This window comes from Zonotrichia leucophrys, chromosome 12, assembly GCF_028769735.1.
Source record: "Zonotrichia leucophrys gambelii isolate GWCS_2022_RI chromosome 12, RI_Zleu_2.0, whole genome shotgun sequence".
NCBI lineage: Eukaryota > Metazoa > Chordata > Aves > Passeriformes > Passerellidae > Zonotrichia > Zonotrichia leucophrys.
Window position 1 is genome coordinate 13,117,888 of NC_088182.1, and position 18,894 is coordinate 13,136,781.

An 18,894-nucleotide genomic window follows, 5' to 3' on the forward strand; every position below is an offset into this window, starting at 1 on the left:
TTACGATTTAATTAGGGACAGTCAGCACAGATTCACACAAAACGGATCATGCCTAACAAATCAGATTTATGGAGGAAGTGACAGAAGGAACAGGCAAAGGTTAAGTCATGGACATAAGGAAAGCTTTTGATACAGTACTGCAGAAAAGGCTAAGCCTGAAAGGTAAGAAAGAATAAGATAAACAGCAAACTACAGAGTAGATGGGGCACTGAAAAATTAGGTTAATGGAAAGCATTGTGTGATAGACACAGAACTCCTGCTCCTACAGCTACCCATGTGTCTGAAATTAGAGTTTGGAGTGAAACTCTGCTCTGCACATAAGTCAAAGAATCCAATTTTTTTTATTCATCTTCGTACAGTAAGTAAAACCCTCCCATTACTTCCATTAAGGAAAAAAGGATCTCATGGAAAGAAGTTAGGCTAATTTCTGAGTTTCATCAGTTGTCTGGGCCAGCCCCGAGGAGACATTCTATTCCTGTTTCTGGTGCTATATTTGCTATCCAGCACAAATACACAATGGGATGTGTGGAGACTGCAAGGGTGATGAGTTTTACCAAAAATACAAAGAGTCTGTGTTTGTGGTGTATGCATACATAAGGAAGAAGCAATGCAAAACAGTTATAAAATTCTGAATTAAATAAAAGGGTCTATTGTCCTTCCCTGCCAAAGAGCAGTCAGGTGGCCTCTCTAATGACTACTTAAACAGTTTCCAGGTACAGTAGTGGGACGGAACAATATCTTCTGACAGGGTTTTAAAACCCATCACTTACCACATCATCTCTGTCTTCCCACTCCACCTCAGAAAGATCCACACTGCTGTAGTTGGGCTTTCTTCGTTTCTTCCCCTCTTCATACTGGTACAAAAAAAGGTGGAATAATTAGCACATCCCATTTTATTTGCACAACAGAAGATTTTCACATCAGAAGATTAAAAAAAATTCTAAATGCATGCTGATGGTCTGCAATACATTTAGCAGTAGGTAGCTTGATTCCCACAAAGTGCACCATACTGCTGCATAAATGCTCCCTGTGAATCACAAACCTAAAACTCATGATTATTTGCATCATGTCTTGCCATGATGCAGAGCTTTTCTTGATGGACACACAGGGGGATCAAACTCAGCTGTTGTATCTTCTTCTCCCCAGATGGAAAATGCACGAGGCCTTCGATGTTGAAGTTTATGTTAAATATCTCCAACTGGCTCTTTCAGCTGTACAGGAAGTTATATTTACTGTAATCTTATCAACAAAATGTTTACCCATTTCACTTCAAACAAGATAAGATGCAAGTCTTTGGGAAGTATGGTGTTAGCATTTGCTGATATTTCATTTTATCTACAACTTCATGGGGAAAAGTAACACAGTAATAATGATAATGTAGGGGTTTTATCACTCCTCACTGTTACGCTGTAAATGGCACATTTAAAATAAACATTCTCGTGACAAATTAATTTGACACCGAGGTGTTTATAACGTGGGAAATTCTGCCCTCTGCTGAACATTCAAAATCAGCTTCTTAGTGCAACCACACAAACCTGGCCCAGGGGAAGACAGAAGTACTTAGGAAGAATAAAGAATCTGACTGGATAAGTAAAATTAGAAGCCTACATTTGAAAAGAAGAGTAAATTTGGGAGAGGATTGGCATAATGTGAAATCTGGTCTTTTATCAGGAGAAACCACAAGTCTCTTTATGAGGTATGACAGGAGACATTGTGATGTGTGAAATATCCCCAAATTGCTTTTGTGACTCCTCAGCAGCACCACAGAAGGATTGAAGCTGTACCTGCAAGGCAATATATATGGTTGATTCTCCTCCCTCAGGCCAGGACCAGCTACACCATAAAGCAAACCTGTCAGTGTGTGAGACAAGCAATTCATCACCACAGCCAGCAGTGCAGGCACTTTCAATCACGTTCTGCAGACCAAGGGAAAGCCTTGCTCTCTGAGCTTTGAGAAGGTTTTTCCCATCCTTTCTCCTCTGTGAATTAAAAATCCCACAGTTGCTTTTGTAGACTACAATACTTAATAATAGGAGCAACAAAAATCTTCCTGAACAGGAAACTTTTAAAAATATCAAATATAACATATTAACACAGAGATTTTGAGATTTAGCACTGTAAAGTGTCTCCCAGCATAGGCTTGAGTGAGCTTCCTTAATTTTTGCTCATAAAAAATTGGATACTCCAGTTTTTCTTACAGACAGTTCTCTCAGGAAATTCTGTGGGATAAAATCCCAAGAATTCTCATTCTTTTGCATAAAAAATTCCCAGTAACTCTGTTGGTGTAAGTTCTGAGAAGGGATGCAGATGCAATTGAAAAGTATTTTCATGTGCTTTCCTTGCCCTCTGCTAAAACCCATTGTTCTTGTAACAAGGTTGTCTACTTCTTCTCTTCTACTATTCAACAGGTGGGTAGAGAGATGTAAAGAACTTCTGCTTTCAGCACGTGCTCATACTCCAGATTTTGAATTCAGGCAGCTCAGTCCTACAATTAATTTTTGCTCTGTGACAGCCCTGATAGCCAGAGAGATAACTGTACCCAAATACTGAAGTACAAAATTTGCAGCCAATATAATTAAATCTCAAAATAACATATGAGAGGATAACATCCCATTCATTACTAGGGCTTGATTTCTCTAGCTGGGATTTTTCAAGTCTTTCATTATGGCTACAGCTACATCAATATTATCTTTAATCTTCACAGGGAGAAACTACATCTATTCTCTGTGGCTGCACCAATTAACTGAATAAATGTTTGATCTGATTCAGTCATTCTAGAATAGAAATGGTTACAGTCAAGCTCTGAAATACTGAGGGCTGAACAGTGTTACAAAGACATGAGCTGGGATCATCTGAGTAGAGCAAACAGCTCCTGTACTGATTCCAATGTTTAATTACATCCTCCCTCACAGATGTTGGAGAGCTTCTGGGCTATACTGCATGCTCAGACAGAGAATGCAGATCCTTATTTAGGACAAGAAAACTGGATCTTGTGTGTCTGACAGCAGAAGCAGGCTTCAAACCCAAGGCAAACAATTAGCATCATATTATGGGGCTTGTATTTATTTTAATCATATAGATTCCACACCTTGCACTCAGAGAGCAGAAACCAAAAGCAAACAAATGAAGATCTGGATAAAACATCCAAAGTTCTTCAGAAAAGAATCAGAAGCATTCATGTCTTAAAAATTCATAAAAGTAGACACAAAGCCAAAATCCCAATGGTCAAGCAAGAGTCAGGCTCTATAAGCATTCAAAAGAAATTGCAAGTGCACTTAAATGCATTTAGGACAGGAACTAATAATCTTCATGAAAATATCACCTTATTCCCAGCAGTAAATTTACACTATGCTTATGTAAACAGGGCATCAAACACCAATGCAGGCAGATCAGATATAAAATATTTCATAAATGTAATGCTGACAAGTCCATTCTCCTCCAGCTTCTTTCTGGTTTTATTGCTTAGCTAATTTCTTAGTAAAAGTTATTCATGGACACTGAAGCAATTCCTCAGGTTTTAAAAATAGCATTCATCTAGATCTTCTTCTCTGGTAGCAAACCTAATCTAACCTTTTATCTCTGGGGCTCCTGGGTAAAGTATAAAATGCTGATTTAAGCCTGAAGCCAAACCCATCTGCAAGATTACCATAAAGCATTGAAAAAAATCATTAAGGGACACATTGGGAAAGATAGAAACTAGGAATTCTACCAAATTACTCTGAATTAAGTACAGGAGAAAAAGAGCTAGATTTAAAAGGTGTGCTGCTAATCTTTGGCTTATACAAAATATGAGGTGATATTATATAGCAGTTAAACCTCAGGGAGGGGAAAAAAAAGATACTGAAAAGTGTTAAATATCTGGACTGCCAAAGAAGAAACTTTTGGTCTGCTCAAAACTACAGGATGGTTCTAACTTATTGTTTGTGAGAAAAACTCATGATTTGCTTTTTCCATTACAATTAGCTTTATCATATCTTACTCAGTATCTTTTGTTTGAGACTGGGCCAGACTCTTACAGTATTGGATGATTCAAACAACATGTGATGTGTGTTGCTAAAGACTCAACCACTTTTTCACCACCCTGTACACAACCATTTACATGTGCCATTAAACTCTTTGCTTTGATTTTCTTTTTATTTTTATTAACACAAGCAGTCCCAAACCATCTGCCTTGAATATGACCAGCCACGTGTTTATAGAGTCAGAGTGGAGCAATCTGATCAAGGACAGAGCAAGCTCCATCTTAACAGCTGCAATCTTGGGTCTAAGGTGATTGGAATTTCTCAGACGTGCTCCATCTGGATAATGGGGAGGTGGGAGAGAGGAAGTTGCTGTGATAGCAGCCTTGGAAGCATCACCAGCCTTTAATGAACTTTCTAAGCCACAATGTGAAATCATCCATGAGAAAAGCACCTACTAAAAAACAAGCAAAACCTAGAGAGGTAAAATAATTCCAAGGAATAACTCTCCATTGCCAAACTACTAATGTGTACAAAAGTAAGGGATTAGGTACTGAAAAAACTCCTCCAATTTTAAAACATAGCATCATGCAATGAAGTTTCAGCTTTTGGAATTAGCATTTCAAAATGTGGAAAATGTATTAATCTCATCAGGTGTATTAATCTCATCAGCCTTTGAGAATGACCCCTTTTTCTTTTGTTTAGAGGAGACAAGAAAATACACTTTGCTGAGATTGAATTCTACATAATACAATTGTGCACAATATAATTATTTCTATAACTAACTTGCACTAAGCCATCGTACAAAGGTATTCTTATCTACAAAGTCTGATAGGAAATCTTGAATGAAAAAATATCAGAGGAAAAGCACAATTAACTAAAATTACACACTTTTCCATGCAGCTTTAAATAAACAGGCAGAGGTTGGAAGCACTGTCTTATTTGCAATTCCCTGGTCTGGGCAGTTTTTCAGCATCTCCCCTTCTCTCAAACTGCACACTAAATTTATTGTCTGGGGTACCTGTGACTGTCACAAAGCTGCAGCTCTTGGGGTGGAAATTGCCTCAGACCTGACATCCCATGGTTACTGCAACATCCAAGAGCTTCACCAGCCCTCCCTGCACGAGCTGCTGCTCTGTCCCACTGCTCCCACTGTGCAAGGGGAAAGTGTGATTTAAAAACAAACAAATGAAACAACAAAAAACCCAAACAAACAAACAAACCATCAACAGTAGTGAAAAATCCCCTTCCCTGCTTCACCTGCCTATAACCTGACAATACAACATCACCTCCAGTGACTGAGCTTTCATTCTCCCTGTGCTACTTAGCTCTAAACATTCTGCCTGGAGATACGTGTGAAGAAGCATCTTAATCTAAATCACTGCTGCTTGCCCTTTAAGTTCTTTATTTCATTTGGAATACTTTTTCCTCTGCTCACATGGTCCTGGTTTGTCATTTGTGATACTTTAGTTTCACAGTTTCCATCCAGTCTGCAACTTCAAATGATTTCTTACTGATCTGCACTTAGCACTGGATCTGTAGAACACTAATAGTTGTTCAGTCAAAAAACAAAGTTTGTTTCAATCCTCACAAAGACACAAACCTCCTTGGTTTAATATTAAAAAAGGTAATGGATTCTGTTAAGAAAATAGGAAAAACAACTTCCCTGTCCAAAGACAGATTTTCATGACCAGCCTATTATTTGAGATGTTAATCCAGAAGTTCCTAGGTTATGGTTGGTAGTAAAACCAGTGATTTTGGATTGATTCTCCATGCCAGATGGTAGTGAAAAATTGCTGCACTATAAAATTTGCACAAATACTGCAAAGAGAAGCTGAAAACAGGAGCCATGTAATTTGCTAAGGAAAAGAGAATAATTTAATTCTAAGTTTCCAGGCAGAGAAAAAGTAGGAACTATTAGATGTGCCATGTACACAGGAGAACTTGCTAGCAAAACAATAGAAGAAAATAGTTCTTGTCTTAACTATTAATACAAGACTTGTATTAACATGTATTAACTAATATGTATTAACTAACTCTGTCTACTCACTCTCCTAATATGTGTTTGCTTTTCAAACAGTGCAGTAATGTTTAAAATGATAAAGCAATATGGAAATATACATAGTGAATTAAAAGTCAACAAAAAATACCAGCTTTAAGTCCCACACCTTGAGCCTGGCCAAGGAGTTCATCAGCTGAGCTCAGGTTCTCAGGTGGATTGCAGACAATTATCACAGAAACATGGATGTGATTTACTCCACTGCAGAAAACAACCCCTCTGTTTGGGATTTTATTTGCATTCTCGGGATTTATCATTCGGGATTATGTAAAACTGGCAGCTGCTTATAATTATTTGGGGTTCGAGTAGAAATAATTAAAAACATCTGCCTTTATCTTAATACTACCAGACTTAAACCCATGAGCTCAGTTATACCTAACTTCAAAGCTGAAAGCAAAGAATAAAAGAAAGCTTCGCATATTGCTAACAAATTTTCAGTGATTCATTTATATGTACAACCAGTTATTCAACAGCCTTCAAACCTTTAATTATCTTTTAAATATATGTAATTTTGCACTTCTAATTAGATAGCAATTTAATGCTCTCACAGGGATTCAGATGGGCTGTCTTTTTTGAAATGTAAACTCCAATAGGAATAATCATTGGCATTCAAGTGATTGAATTCTTCAGTTATTTAAATGAACGTGAGGCATTTACACTGCTCAAATCATTTAAATATTCTGCTGTCAGCTACAGCTGTAGAGTTTTATGGAGTCAATGAATAAAGCAAGGGTAAGTGTAGGTTATCTCACATTCCAGGCGGGACTCCCCAGAGAGAAATGAGATTTGCTGCTTCTGAAAGGCTAACACTGCTTAAGTGGGGCATTAATGTTTCCCCTGACACTCGGATTTCTCTGGTTTTCTATATTAGGAGAAACAAATTTTCTCGAAATTTACAGCTACAAAAGACTTAATACTGATCTAGAATCTTCAAACACTGCAGGTCCTTCAGCTTAATGCAACACACGGTGACAGTTCCCATTCTAAGGATGAAATGGGAACGAACTCAGGCACCTGAACCACCAACATATTTTGGGGAAGGCACTGAAATATTACACAAAGCTTTGATTTTTAGGTGTAACTTTCCCTGTCAAGACTGATCAAGTTAAAGATGTGCATCCTTGTATAGAAAGGCATCAGTTAAATTCATTTACTTTGGTAAGAGCATTCACAAACAGCCAGTCATAAACCCCATTACAAGTCTTACAGAGCTTATTTTGAGAGTAAGAACAAATGTCTCAATCTTCTCCGAGACAGAGGATTTTGATTTAAATAATACATATATCACAAAAATCATATAATCATAATAATAATATAATACATATATTACAAAATCTTTAGTAAGCAGAGATGTCATTAGATTAATTCATAAATCGGAACACATTTTTAACCTCTGATTTATTTTTGAAATGGTAGAACATAAATAAAAGATGCAATTTTATTCAAGAACATATGCATTTGTCTTTAAATGCATATTTTCTTTAATTAAGAAACTCAGGCTCCTTGTTCAGGAACTCTGAGTATTCTGCCCTAGTAATTACTGAAAAAAACCAAATCCTGTTCCACTCCCTGAACAAAAACACAAATCCCATTGCTAACTATGAATCAAAAAAAGCCACAAACTTCATAAAACCTGGTAGCAACCTTGCTATTATTTATTGAAAACCATGCAAACATTAGGGCTGAGAGGCAGCAGCACAAACCCCTAACACCAGATAAGGTTCACATGGCGCTGATCTGTGACTGTGGCTGACACTCATCTTCCAGGGACATTCCTTAATTTCTCTGCAGTCCCACTACACTTCCCTAAGAAAGCAGTTTTCCTCTGGCACCAACCTTTACCAGACTGCAGAGTGACAGTGGCAGTAATGGGCAATTAACCACAATTAAGGTTAGACAGGTTAAGGTTGTTTTTAAGGGCAGTAAAACAAGTATTTTCCTTTGCATTCACTAAACTCGTTTCTTTGGCAAACTGTAACATCATCAACATGACATATTTTCATTTTAAAATCTAACAGTGTAACACCTGGCACACACCTCAAGTGTTAAGAGGCTCCTGAAAAGCAGATTAAATCTGCCATGATCACAAATGAGGAAGACTGCGTCCTCACGTGCACATTTCACGACGGGTGAGGAGCCTCACACACTAAATTATGAAAAAACTGAAAATTCAGTTTTGAACTCCCAAACAATTTATTACTTTTTAAATTAGCAGTAGATCGAGGTTTTCAAGAGAATATAAAATTACAAATTACATCACACGACTGAAAATATTCTCTCGTGGAAAATAAAGCAGCCCTCTGTAAAAATATAGACTTTTAGTCAAGCTCAGCATATAGAGGCATTCTGATGTATTAAAGCAGTATTTAGAAAAAGGGGTTTTCCCATCAGGTGTAGTCTATGGCGCTCCTAATGGGGTGCTTTTGGTAGGAAAGGAGACTTAAAAAGGGAAATGTGCAATGGATGCTCTTCAGCTATGTGACAAAAATAAAATTAAAATTTAAAAATAAAAAGGAAGAAAGGAATAAACAGAAAACAGGGCACAATCCCGTTGATCACGAAGGGCTGCGGGGGCGGCCCCGGCGGGGGCAGCGGCCTGCGCGGAGCTGCGGCGCCACCTGCCGGCCGCGGCCCCGCACTGCACCCGCGGGCCGGGCCCGTGTCACCGGGGCCATTCCTGAGGGGCCGCGCTCCCTCTGCCCCGCTTTATTGGCTCCTTTGGCGCCACTCATCGCCCCACGAATGTCTTGTGAGGAACCGAGCCAAAAGGTTCTTTCTGGTCCCTCTGTGGGACGGTGGCCGGTGGAAGCTCCGAGGCAGAGCTGAAGGCTGGGGCTGCTCCAGCAGCCGCTCAGGATTTAGGGAGCCCCTTCCTCTCCTCCCTGCAACCCAACCACGAGCATCCAACCCGTCAGCCACACCAAAAGACAAGTTTATTCAAAAAAACCAAAAGAAGAATCCAGCAACAGCTCAGGATTCAGGGAGCGCCTTCCTCTCTTCCCTGGAAACCAACCATGAGCACCCAACCTGTTAGCCACACCAAAAGTCAAGTTTATTCAAAAAACCAGGAGATGAATCCAGCAGCAGCTCAGTCTTCAAGGAGCATCTTCCTCTCCTTCCTGCCACCCAACCCATCAGCCTCACTGAAGGACAAGTTTATTCAAAAAAACAACAGAAGAATCCAGCAGTACCTCAGGACCCAGGGAGCACCTTCCTCTTCCTCCCTGCAACCCAACCATGAGCATCCAACCTGTCAGCCTCACCAAAAGCCAAGTTTATTAAAAAAATCCAGCAGAATAATCCAGCAGTACCTCAGGATTCAGGGAGCACCTTCCTCTCCCTTCCGACAACGCAACCATGAGCACCCAACCCATCAGGCTCACCAAAAACCAAGCTGATTCAAAAACCAGCAGAAGAACGCAGCAGCAGCAGCTCAGGATTCAGGGAGCACCTTCCTCCCTGCAACCCAACCATGAGCACCCAACCCATCAGCCTAACCAAAAGCCAAGGTGATTCTAAAAACCAGCAGAAGAATCCAGCTCAGGATTCAGGGAGTGCCTTCCTTCCTGCAACCCAGCCGTGAGCACCCACCCTGTCAGCCTCACCAAAAGCCAAGTTTATTCAAAAACCAGCAGAAAAATCAAGAGAATAAGTCTCCCTGAAAAGCATTTTTAAATATAAACCCAATAGTATAATCAGCACAAAAATGCAGCCAGCTTAATGATTACAAACACTGCTCAGTGTTAGATAAAAATCTGGTGCAGCAGGAAGCATTCTGTGCTGTTTGCTATCCTGCCTCTCTGCTCTGGGTCCCACAAGACAGTTCCTTAAAAAGCAGTACATCAGCTCCAGAACTAATAGATATGGCGTTAGGAACTCAGGAATTCAGTAATATTCTAGTTTTACATCCCTGCTGGAAAATATAACAACAGGATAAATCAGAGTGGATCAAGTCAGCAATCAATGAGACTTGAATGTAAATCCAAGACAGAAATAATTTTTGAGAGTATCTTTAGTAAATTATCTAATTCCAGATCTATGGCCTATTTTCACATAATTATTGTGACAAATTCCATGGAATATGACAATGGTATCAGGATTTGGCTTGCAATATTAAACCAAGGGCCCAGGCCAGCAATCACTTCACTCTCAAAAACTCCACTGAAGTCAACAGAAGACTCTCATTACCCACCACTGACAGAACCCAGAGGTAAAAATGACTCTTCCAAAAACCTGAAATGCACAGACTATGAATATATCACAATGAGTTCCCCTAGCTGACAGCTTATGGGCTCCTGCCCAACATTTTGATTTTAAAAAGAGATTCCTTTGTATAAGGTAATGAAGTAAGTGCCTTCAAGATGTACCCTTGGTGAGGGATAGTTACAGCAAAACAACCTTTACCTCACTAAAGCAAAACATCAGAAATTAGGGAGTGGGTAAGACCCTCTGTCAGCCTTAGAGCTGTCCACAGTGCCTGGAGCTCATTACCTTCTGTTTTACAAAATATTTATTATACACTGAATAAATACTAATAATTTAAAATAAGTAATTTGCCCAAAAAGAAAGGGACTACTACAGCAAAGACAAGAGTGATCAGACTTTTGTGATGTAGAGAGAGAAGTTTAAATTTAAATACATTCCTGTGGCTTGCAAACCTGGGATGTCAGATTTACCCATTGAAACATCCTTGTTGCACTTTTCCTAAGTTCCAGTTAAAAACCAAACTAAGTGCAAATATAAATGTTAATTTAGTGTGTAATTCCTAGCCTATATCTTAGAAAGAAAAATTCCTTTGCTTGGTGAAGACCTCAGATATGCTAATGACTTAATAAATCATGCTTGTCAATAATTTTATTTTCAAATTAAATTATCCAACCGGTTAATATTTCTGTTTTCTACTGAAATACTGCTGAGATTGGACATTGGAGATCCTGCATGAGGAGCACATGTGGCAGCCATGTGGCCACAGCAGTGGGACCATCAATGCCAGTGCTTTGCTGGGAGCCAGTGGTGATGGAACACTTGGCAGGGCTCTTCCTAAACAATGATGCAACCAGGAATGCACCAGCCCTCCGGGGTGTTAACTTGATAAACATTTGCAAAACAGTGACTTTATTTTTCTTGCTGCGATTAGTGCAAACAAGATGATAAGGGGGAACTAAAGGTAAAAATTGCTGCTATTTCTCTTTTAGTACAGAAAATCCCCAGTGCTCCTATTTTGCTTAAAAATATGCTTTATTGAAATTTCTGCACATATATTAAATTAACTTTAACACTTTAGCATGACAAATAGGGGTTATTACACAGCACTAGAGCATTCCAACATTCCATTTCAATGTAAAATGAACATAATTATAGCAATTTTTGTCTTTGCTATTTCGCAGTAATGGAGGTCTGCATCTTTTGCAGAAGCAAGTTGTATATTTATTTTCCTAGGGTTTTTTTCATGCTAAGTGTTGTTTCCAGAGGTAAATTTACCAAGAACTATGATGGGTTATGAAACAATATAAAGTATCTGCTCCATTGTATTTAATTTTTAATGAAGACTATTCACACTTGGAAAAAAACCCAAATGCAACACATGCAGCTAAATAAAACAGATCAATAAAGAGAATTCTTACCAAAGGCCTGAGTTCTGGGTGAGTCAAAATATATCCATTGTTTGTAATTGCAAAAGCATATCCATGAATTCCTAACTGCAAAAGTAAATGAGAAAGAAATACTGATTAGCATGGTCTCCAGTAAACCCTTAAACAAAAATCAGGCAATAATTTGTCTGTCCAGGGCACCTGACATTCCCAGTCCTTATCCACACAGGGCTTTGCTATAATATAGGCAAAGATCCTTGACATTTTGTGCAAATGAGAATCTGCCATGTGATGAATTCAGCACAGAGCAGGATTTTACACTGTCCCACATCTCTGCTATCCAGGGCACTTGCTCCTATGTGTGATAGAGTCAATTAATTATTATATATATACATATAAAATATAGCTATATATGAGATGTCATAGCATGTGGCATTCAGAACATGGGCCAGGGCAAAGAGAGACTGGGATATTATAAATTCCCCATTCCCAGGAGTGCACAACTTTCTTCGTTTGCTGTCAAAGAACCACTTAACTCAAAGATAAGGAAAGCACAGCTACAGAGAGCAACAGTGACCTGTCATATGTGATATTTACATCTTCCCATCACAAAGCCGCTCTGCTAATTCCTGTTCTGCTGCAGCCACAGAAGGCAGCTATTTCTGCTAAAGAATTTCCTCTAAGTTTTCATCTTTGTACTGAGTGGAACTGTGGGAGATTCCTTGAGAGCAATGAGATGCTTGATGAGGCTAACAGTGCCTAAATTTAGCATTGTACTTATTTAAATAAAAATACTGGTGTATTTAGCAATATGCTTATTACACAGCTGATTGCATCCACTGAATGCAACAAATCTGCCTTTAAATCCTTCATGTGGTCATTCAAACATCCCTTCTTGCATAAGCTTGCTGCTAATGTAGACTTTTTCTACAGATTCACTATGTATCTTTTGCCATGCAGAGAGTATCTTCCTATCCTTCTTTACCCATTTTTTTCAGTTCTTCAGACAATATAATATCCTGTGTCTTTTTATTTAAGCATCTCATTACACTGAAATTACAGTGAGGTATTAAATACCAAAAAAAAAAAAAAAAAAAAAAAAAAAAAAAAAAAAGAGGAACTTGAAAGTCCAGCACTATCTTGCTTTGATATTTACAGTTCTCACTACTAAATCTTGTTATTTAACTTGAGAGCATTCTTAAATGCTTTGCTGAAGTGGGTCTTTAGGAATTTGTCTGACACAAAGCAACTTGAGCAAGGAAAGTCAGAATCCTTTCTAAGAGGCAAAAGGGAGATCAAGTTTATTGGATTCTGTGATTTTCTGGGAACATAAACCAGACTAGGATCTTATGGCAAGGTCACAGGTAAAACATTCCAGGTTAATTTAGAGTGTCTCTGTGTGAATGGTTGTATATGGTCAGCTGTATCTGCCACACAGAAGATTGTTTCATAAATTAGTGGTTTTCCTATAGCAATAAACTTCAGTGAGAGCAATAGAGGGTGATATGTTCTTGGCATCTCTTCATAAAGGAGGGATAACCAAAATAATAACAGTGGACATATTTTAACTATTATGGTGTGACAAGGGAACGAGCTGTTGGCTAAATATCAGATCTCAAGTGTAATTGTCTGTGTTGATAACTGCAGAATGACATCCAGGCAATGCAAGTCAGGTAAGGAAACAAATGTGGGTGGTATTTTTCACAGGAAAAAAGCATTTGCCTGTTTGAGGCCTACACAGGATCGAGGGCAGCATTTTTATCATGTTCTGTGCAATGCATGAAACTGCAGAGCCTCTGCAGTATCTGAATGATGCCACCATTTACAGCAGCACTGCCATTTTAAACCTTGAATTCTGTCTCTAAATCACAGATTCAGAAACAAAGAAACGTTTTTCTAACTGTGGTAAAATGTCACATGGAAGTCAAATATTACCAAATCCAGCCCCAGCTCACTCAGGAGAAACTGCCACTGACATCTGGGGATGTTTAGTCAAGGTAACAACTGCTGAAAACAGCTTATTGCTGTTATTCATCTTCCTCAGCATAAAATCCACCTCATCCAAGCTGAGAGAATTCCAGGCCAGCAGATTTCTATGTTCAACCATCATTTTCTATCCCTGTGTGAATTTTCTGTCACGTGTTGCCTCTGCAGGAATGGCTCCCAGGGGTGATTATGCTCTTGCAATTGCAGACTCTTTGTTTAGGGCATGTGGGACTGGAAGTTATAACTCAAGTGATCTCACTAACCCAACTGCATTGCATGATATTGGTAATCATCCTCCTTTGCAGTACATCCTGCAATATAAAACATACCTTCAAATAAAAATCTAATATTCAGCAAAAGGATCATATATCACCTTCCACAGAAAACTACTTCTTAAAAAAGTTCTTTCCTGAATCAGTCTCACTCCGTTCCAATACCCATTATTTGGGCCTCCCACTCTTTCTAGATTCTCATATTCAGACTATGTCCAAATCTCACAGATTATTTAGGAGTAACATCACTGTTACCTGGCTTTTCCTATCCAGCCATGCACAGCCAAGCTTTTATTTCTGCAGGTGCCACCACATTGTTCTCTATTCTCACTACAGATAAAACTTGCTCTCCTCACAGCTCCTTACAGGCAGCTCCAGAGATTGTGTCCATTGCTCAAAATTCAGCAAAGGTGCAAATTTTGCTCCTTTCTCCTCCACCTTCTACTAATTTAGTTCTTCTGCATGCACAGAAATATAACATTTTTTTAACATATCTGTTAGCAAACTTTGGTGGTCAGTGCCCTGAGTTCCCTATTATTTATTCCGGGCAGCAATGCCTCTGTCCCTGTGCTCTGATACCAGTGTGGAGTCTCCTGCTGCCTCTTCCATAGCCCTGGGACAGGGCCCTTTCTGTGCTGGGTTTGCACAGCCCTGTCCTAATGGGATCCAGGTCACAGGAATTTACTCCAATTCACCTTATCAGTAATATTGCCACTCTTTTTATGCATCATTTTTCATCAAATTCTTGTTTAATTTAAACTTTACAGTTACTGTATATTGATCCACGAAATCATTTGGAAAATCCTGATGGTATTCAAATTAGAATTAAAATTGATAGGAGGAATTTTTATGTGAGAATATTGGAAGGCACTGACAAGTCAGTTTCTTTCTCCACCCTCTTAGAAATCACTAAATGAGAACATGGAAAACAATTAAGAGACAATTTGTATGATATACAAATTTATGCTTAGTACAGGTGCTGTCAAAATGCACTTATTCCAGGGGCTTGTCTCTTTAGCAAAGGCTGTCTACAATGCTGTGTTACATGCTTGTTAGTCATGCAAAAAAATCTATTAATGGGAAAATACTAATTTAATTTTCATTTGTGAATAGAAGAGTGCTATAGTAAAACATTCCAGACATGGAGAAGTAGTGAAATACTAATGTATTGCATCAAATTTAAATGAAAAGTAATTACATTTTGTGTTTGCCTGAAGCCTGCTTTTACCGAATGCAAAATTTCACAAGAGACATAGTGGTTCAGATTTTGAAAATTTTTGTGATCATTTATTTTAAGACTTTTACTGTAGAACTGTCATTCACTTTGGAAAACTAAGTGGAGGAAAATATTTAGCAGATACTGGGTAGGAGAGAAGGAAGCACTAGTCTGGTTAAGCAGGAACTTAAGTTCTTGCAATGTGCCACTTTCTTTAATTCCAGGAGACACAGAATTAGGACAGGAAGAATTACACACCAACAGGAAGCCTAAAGCCACAATAAGGATAGGTTCTCATTAAAAGTCATGCAGTTTTTTAGCATGATTCTTTTGGTTATTTTGAACTGTATTCTGGCTATATTTCATAGTTTGATAACTTCATTGATTTTATAATTATATTGATTTTAATATGGACAGAATTTAATACTAGACCCTCTAGGCCACAAAACACGGTCAGTATTTAATATTACCACCTGATTTTTCACAAAAATGTGAAAATCAGGCCATATTTTAACTTGGGTTTTAAAAATGGCACTTGATTTCAGACACTACAGAGGTAAAATTCCTGAGGAAAATGGGTGAAATAATGGAGCTATGCAAGCATAAACAATAACAAAAATTAAATGAATTATGTTGTGTTTGAGACATTATACTGAATATAAATGATATATACACCATTTGTGTATTACCTTGTATTTTGGAATAGTTTTCAAAAGCTCTTTAACTGGAACATCTGTGCCAACTACTCCCAGGAGAATCCCTTTAGACCTCTGAAAGAACAATAAAAGATACACTCAGAACCATGATGATAATAAACATTCTCACCACTTATTTCACCTTGCAGCTACACTGTGAAATTGAATAGATGACAGATAAATTATTTTAAAAGTGGGGAAGGCAGACACTGGTACAATTCAGCTGATCAATCAGTAATTAAATCAATAATATTGCTCCTTTCTGCCTTATTTACAATTTATATAGAAAAGGCATGCAAGGTTTTGATAGCTGGTGAGCCCCTCTGCTGAAATCTTTCACATGCAAATAGGTTTAAAATTAAAAACTACTGTTAAAAATATGTTACTCCTGTCTTTCCCAATTTCTCCTACCATTTGATAAACATAAGAGGAAGGTGAAGCATTAAAGGGAAAGTACGCTTAAGTTTCTTTAACAATGTTGAATTACTAAAGATAAATAGATGAATATATAATAGACATAAAACTAATTAAAATTTGAGTTATATCAGAGCAAAGAGGAAAATTATATATAATATTTACTACATAAAAAGCAAAGCAGAAGTAAGAAAACCATAAGGCCTGGTGTCATCTGAGATTTTCCCTCAGACATAGGGTTTCATCATTTTACCATGGCTTATAGAGTATAGGTATTTGGGATTATTTTGTCCATGTTTTTATGCTAATAAAGGGATTCTAACTGCAGACAAAATAATAATAATAATACATTTTAAAAATCTAGGAGTTGACTGAACTTATTAGATCCCTGAAAGCAACTTCACATCAGTCACACCATTATCACATGACAGAAATAACCGGAATACTTACAGTCTCATTTTGCTTACTAAATACTGGCATGGCAACAGTTGTCATCAACACCAATCCCTGATCATCAGCCAGCTATATTTGAAAAAGAAATACTATCTCTGAGAACTAAGGGACAATTACAAACATGTGATTGCAGTTTTCAATGTCATTATTTCCATTTAAAATGAGATAAGGCAGTTCACCCAAATGGCAGTGATGCAGCTGGACCTGCAGCCAGCACAGCCCAGCCCCATCTGAGCTGACCCAGCTCTGCCCATCCCAGCCCCTCCAGACAGGAAAGAAGCCCCATCCTCTCTCCCAGTGCAGCCTGCCGTGGCACAGAGAAGGGCTGGGATGGCTGTGGAGGCAGCAGGAGCAGCAGCAGAGCAGCTGGAGCTCTGCTCCACACCCCTCCCACTGGCCAGCTCTGCCTCAGCTGCCTCGGGCTGTTCTCTCCCAGCACAGGGCAAGGGGCCATGGGCTGTGTGGGTTTAGTTCTGGTACAGAGATCCCAGCTCACACAGCAGCACAGAGGATGACAGCCAGTCAGGACCCCAGGAGCACTTTGCTCCAGCTGCCCTCAGAGGTGCCATGAAGCATTAGTTGATTCTGCACATCAGGTGTCAATGCAGCTTTTCAGGTTAGGGAGCAAACAGATCTCCTGACCTTGGTTCCTGGCCACAGGACAGTGAGAGTGGTCAGACTGTCTCCTCCCTGTTCAGATGAAGCTCTCCCCTGAGGCAGAACCTGCCTGGGGTGCTCCAGACCAGCACTGCCCTGTGCCTGTCCATCTTCACCAGCAGCGTGAGAAACACAACTCAAGCAGGGAGTGGAGAGTCATTGTTCAACCCTTTCTGTCCCCAGGGACAGATATTAAAGCTGAAGAGGTTTATCCAATGTTTGAAGGTGTCACACAGACAGTTATGACCTCAAGTGGAGATTGTGTAGAACACAAATTCTGCTTTGCTGCACCTGTGCTCAGCCAGCTGGATGCAGCAACAGGGACGATCTTGCTGAGCAATGCTGTACGGGACAGTCATGCCCAATTGTGACTGGGACATTCTCCTATCACTCTTACATCTCTATCATCTCTTCTGCACTCAAGTAAAACTTCTAATCTTTTCTTTTTCTTTTTACAACTTTTGAAATTCATTTTTTTGCTTTGTTTGTGTTTACAGAAGTTTTCTTATAATGAAGCAATAGCAATTGGCTCCCCGCATTCTCAGAAAACAATTCCTACATTACGATACAGATACCTTATGAAGCATACTCCACATTAACAAATCAGACAAAGAAAATCTAATAAATTACATGTCTTGCATCTCCCAGTCTTCTTCAGGAGGATTTCAAGTTTCTTAAACAAGTATATTTCCTGAGGCATGGCACTGTCTCATGGTGAGAAGGAATGCTTGCAGACATTAGACAGGAACACAAATGGGGTTTAGAGTCAAGAAGGTTTACATCTGATAAGAAACCACCAGGGATATGAGGTGGAACAAACTTATGATCATATTTCCTTTTTTTTTTTTGTTTCCTTGTTAGCAAGAAGAGATAATTCTAACCCTAATATAATCTTTGATATATCAAGGAATAGTAAGTTATTAAACAAACAAGAAAAAAACACAAAAACTTGGCAAAACATTGTGGGTTCAAAGGTTGTACTTGAAACTGAAATGCAGCCAAAGCAATGTTGGAATTTCCACTCCTTGGCCAGAGTAGCAGAGTCAAGCACACTGATATGATTTCTGGGGAGAGCAGCCCAGGAAGTGGGAAAGCATTCTGCTGATCATGAGATGACATTTTGGAGCACATCAAGATTTTCTATGGTTGCTCTGGGTGGTTTTCTCTGGCATCATGTTTGTGTCAAGTACCTGGACAGTATTAATTTAGGAGTCTGCTCACTTTCAATACATTATTAAAAACAATTCAATGGATAGGATAAAGCCAAGGGACTTCCAGCAGAGTTTTAGGCGTTTGAAATTCTTTACATGAAGAAAAAAAACCCCACAGTCTGGAGTTCCGGGGAGTTTATGAAAGGACTGCTCATTAACTCTCAAAACTGACTATGGCAGCAGGCAAGAGTGACTGTCTTGTAATTTTGTTATCTACAAGTAGCAACTAGAGCTGGCTGTCGCACTCATTTCTATAGAATTCCACTGTATAATCCAGCCTGTTTGATTTTCTATTTGTTTGGCACATGAACAGGTTGCTGACCACTTCCATAAGTGGAGTCAGCAAATAACTGGGTGAGCAGGGACCTGTATTTGCAATGT

The 18,894-nt window shown here is 38.9% G+C and overlaps 1 protein-coding gene across 4 annotated transcripts in view; it reads right to left on the reverse strand.

Moving 5' to 3' along the window:
• The window catches only part of CACNA2D3 (calcium voltage-gated channel auxiliary subunit alpha2delta 3), a 454,430-nt gene that overhangs the window by 89,709 nt on the left and 345,827 nt on the right, over nt 1–18,894 (reverse strand). For all 4 annotated transcript variants that reach the window (XM_064723753.1, XM_064723751.1, XM_064723749.1 and 1 more), the window contains 4 exons: nt 16,643–16,714; nt 15,773–15,853; nt 11,643–11,717; nt 771–854 (listed from right to left, as the gene is read on the reverse strand). In XM_064723753.1, the coding sequence (XP_064579823.1) occupies nt 771–854; nt 11,643–11,717; nt 15,773–15,853; nt 16,643–16,714 (312 nt within the window). The remainder of the gene's footprint in view (nt 1–770; nt 855–11,642; nt 11,718–15,772; nt 15,854–16,642; nt 16,715–18,894) is intronic.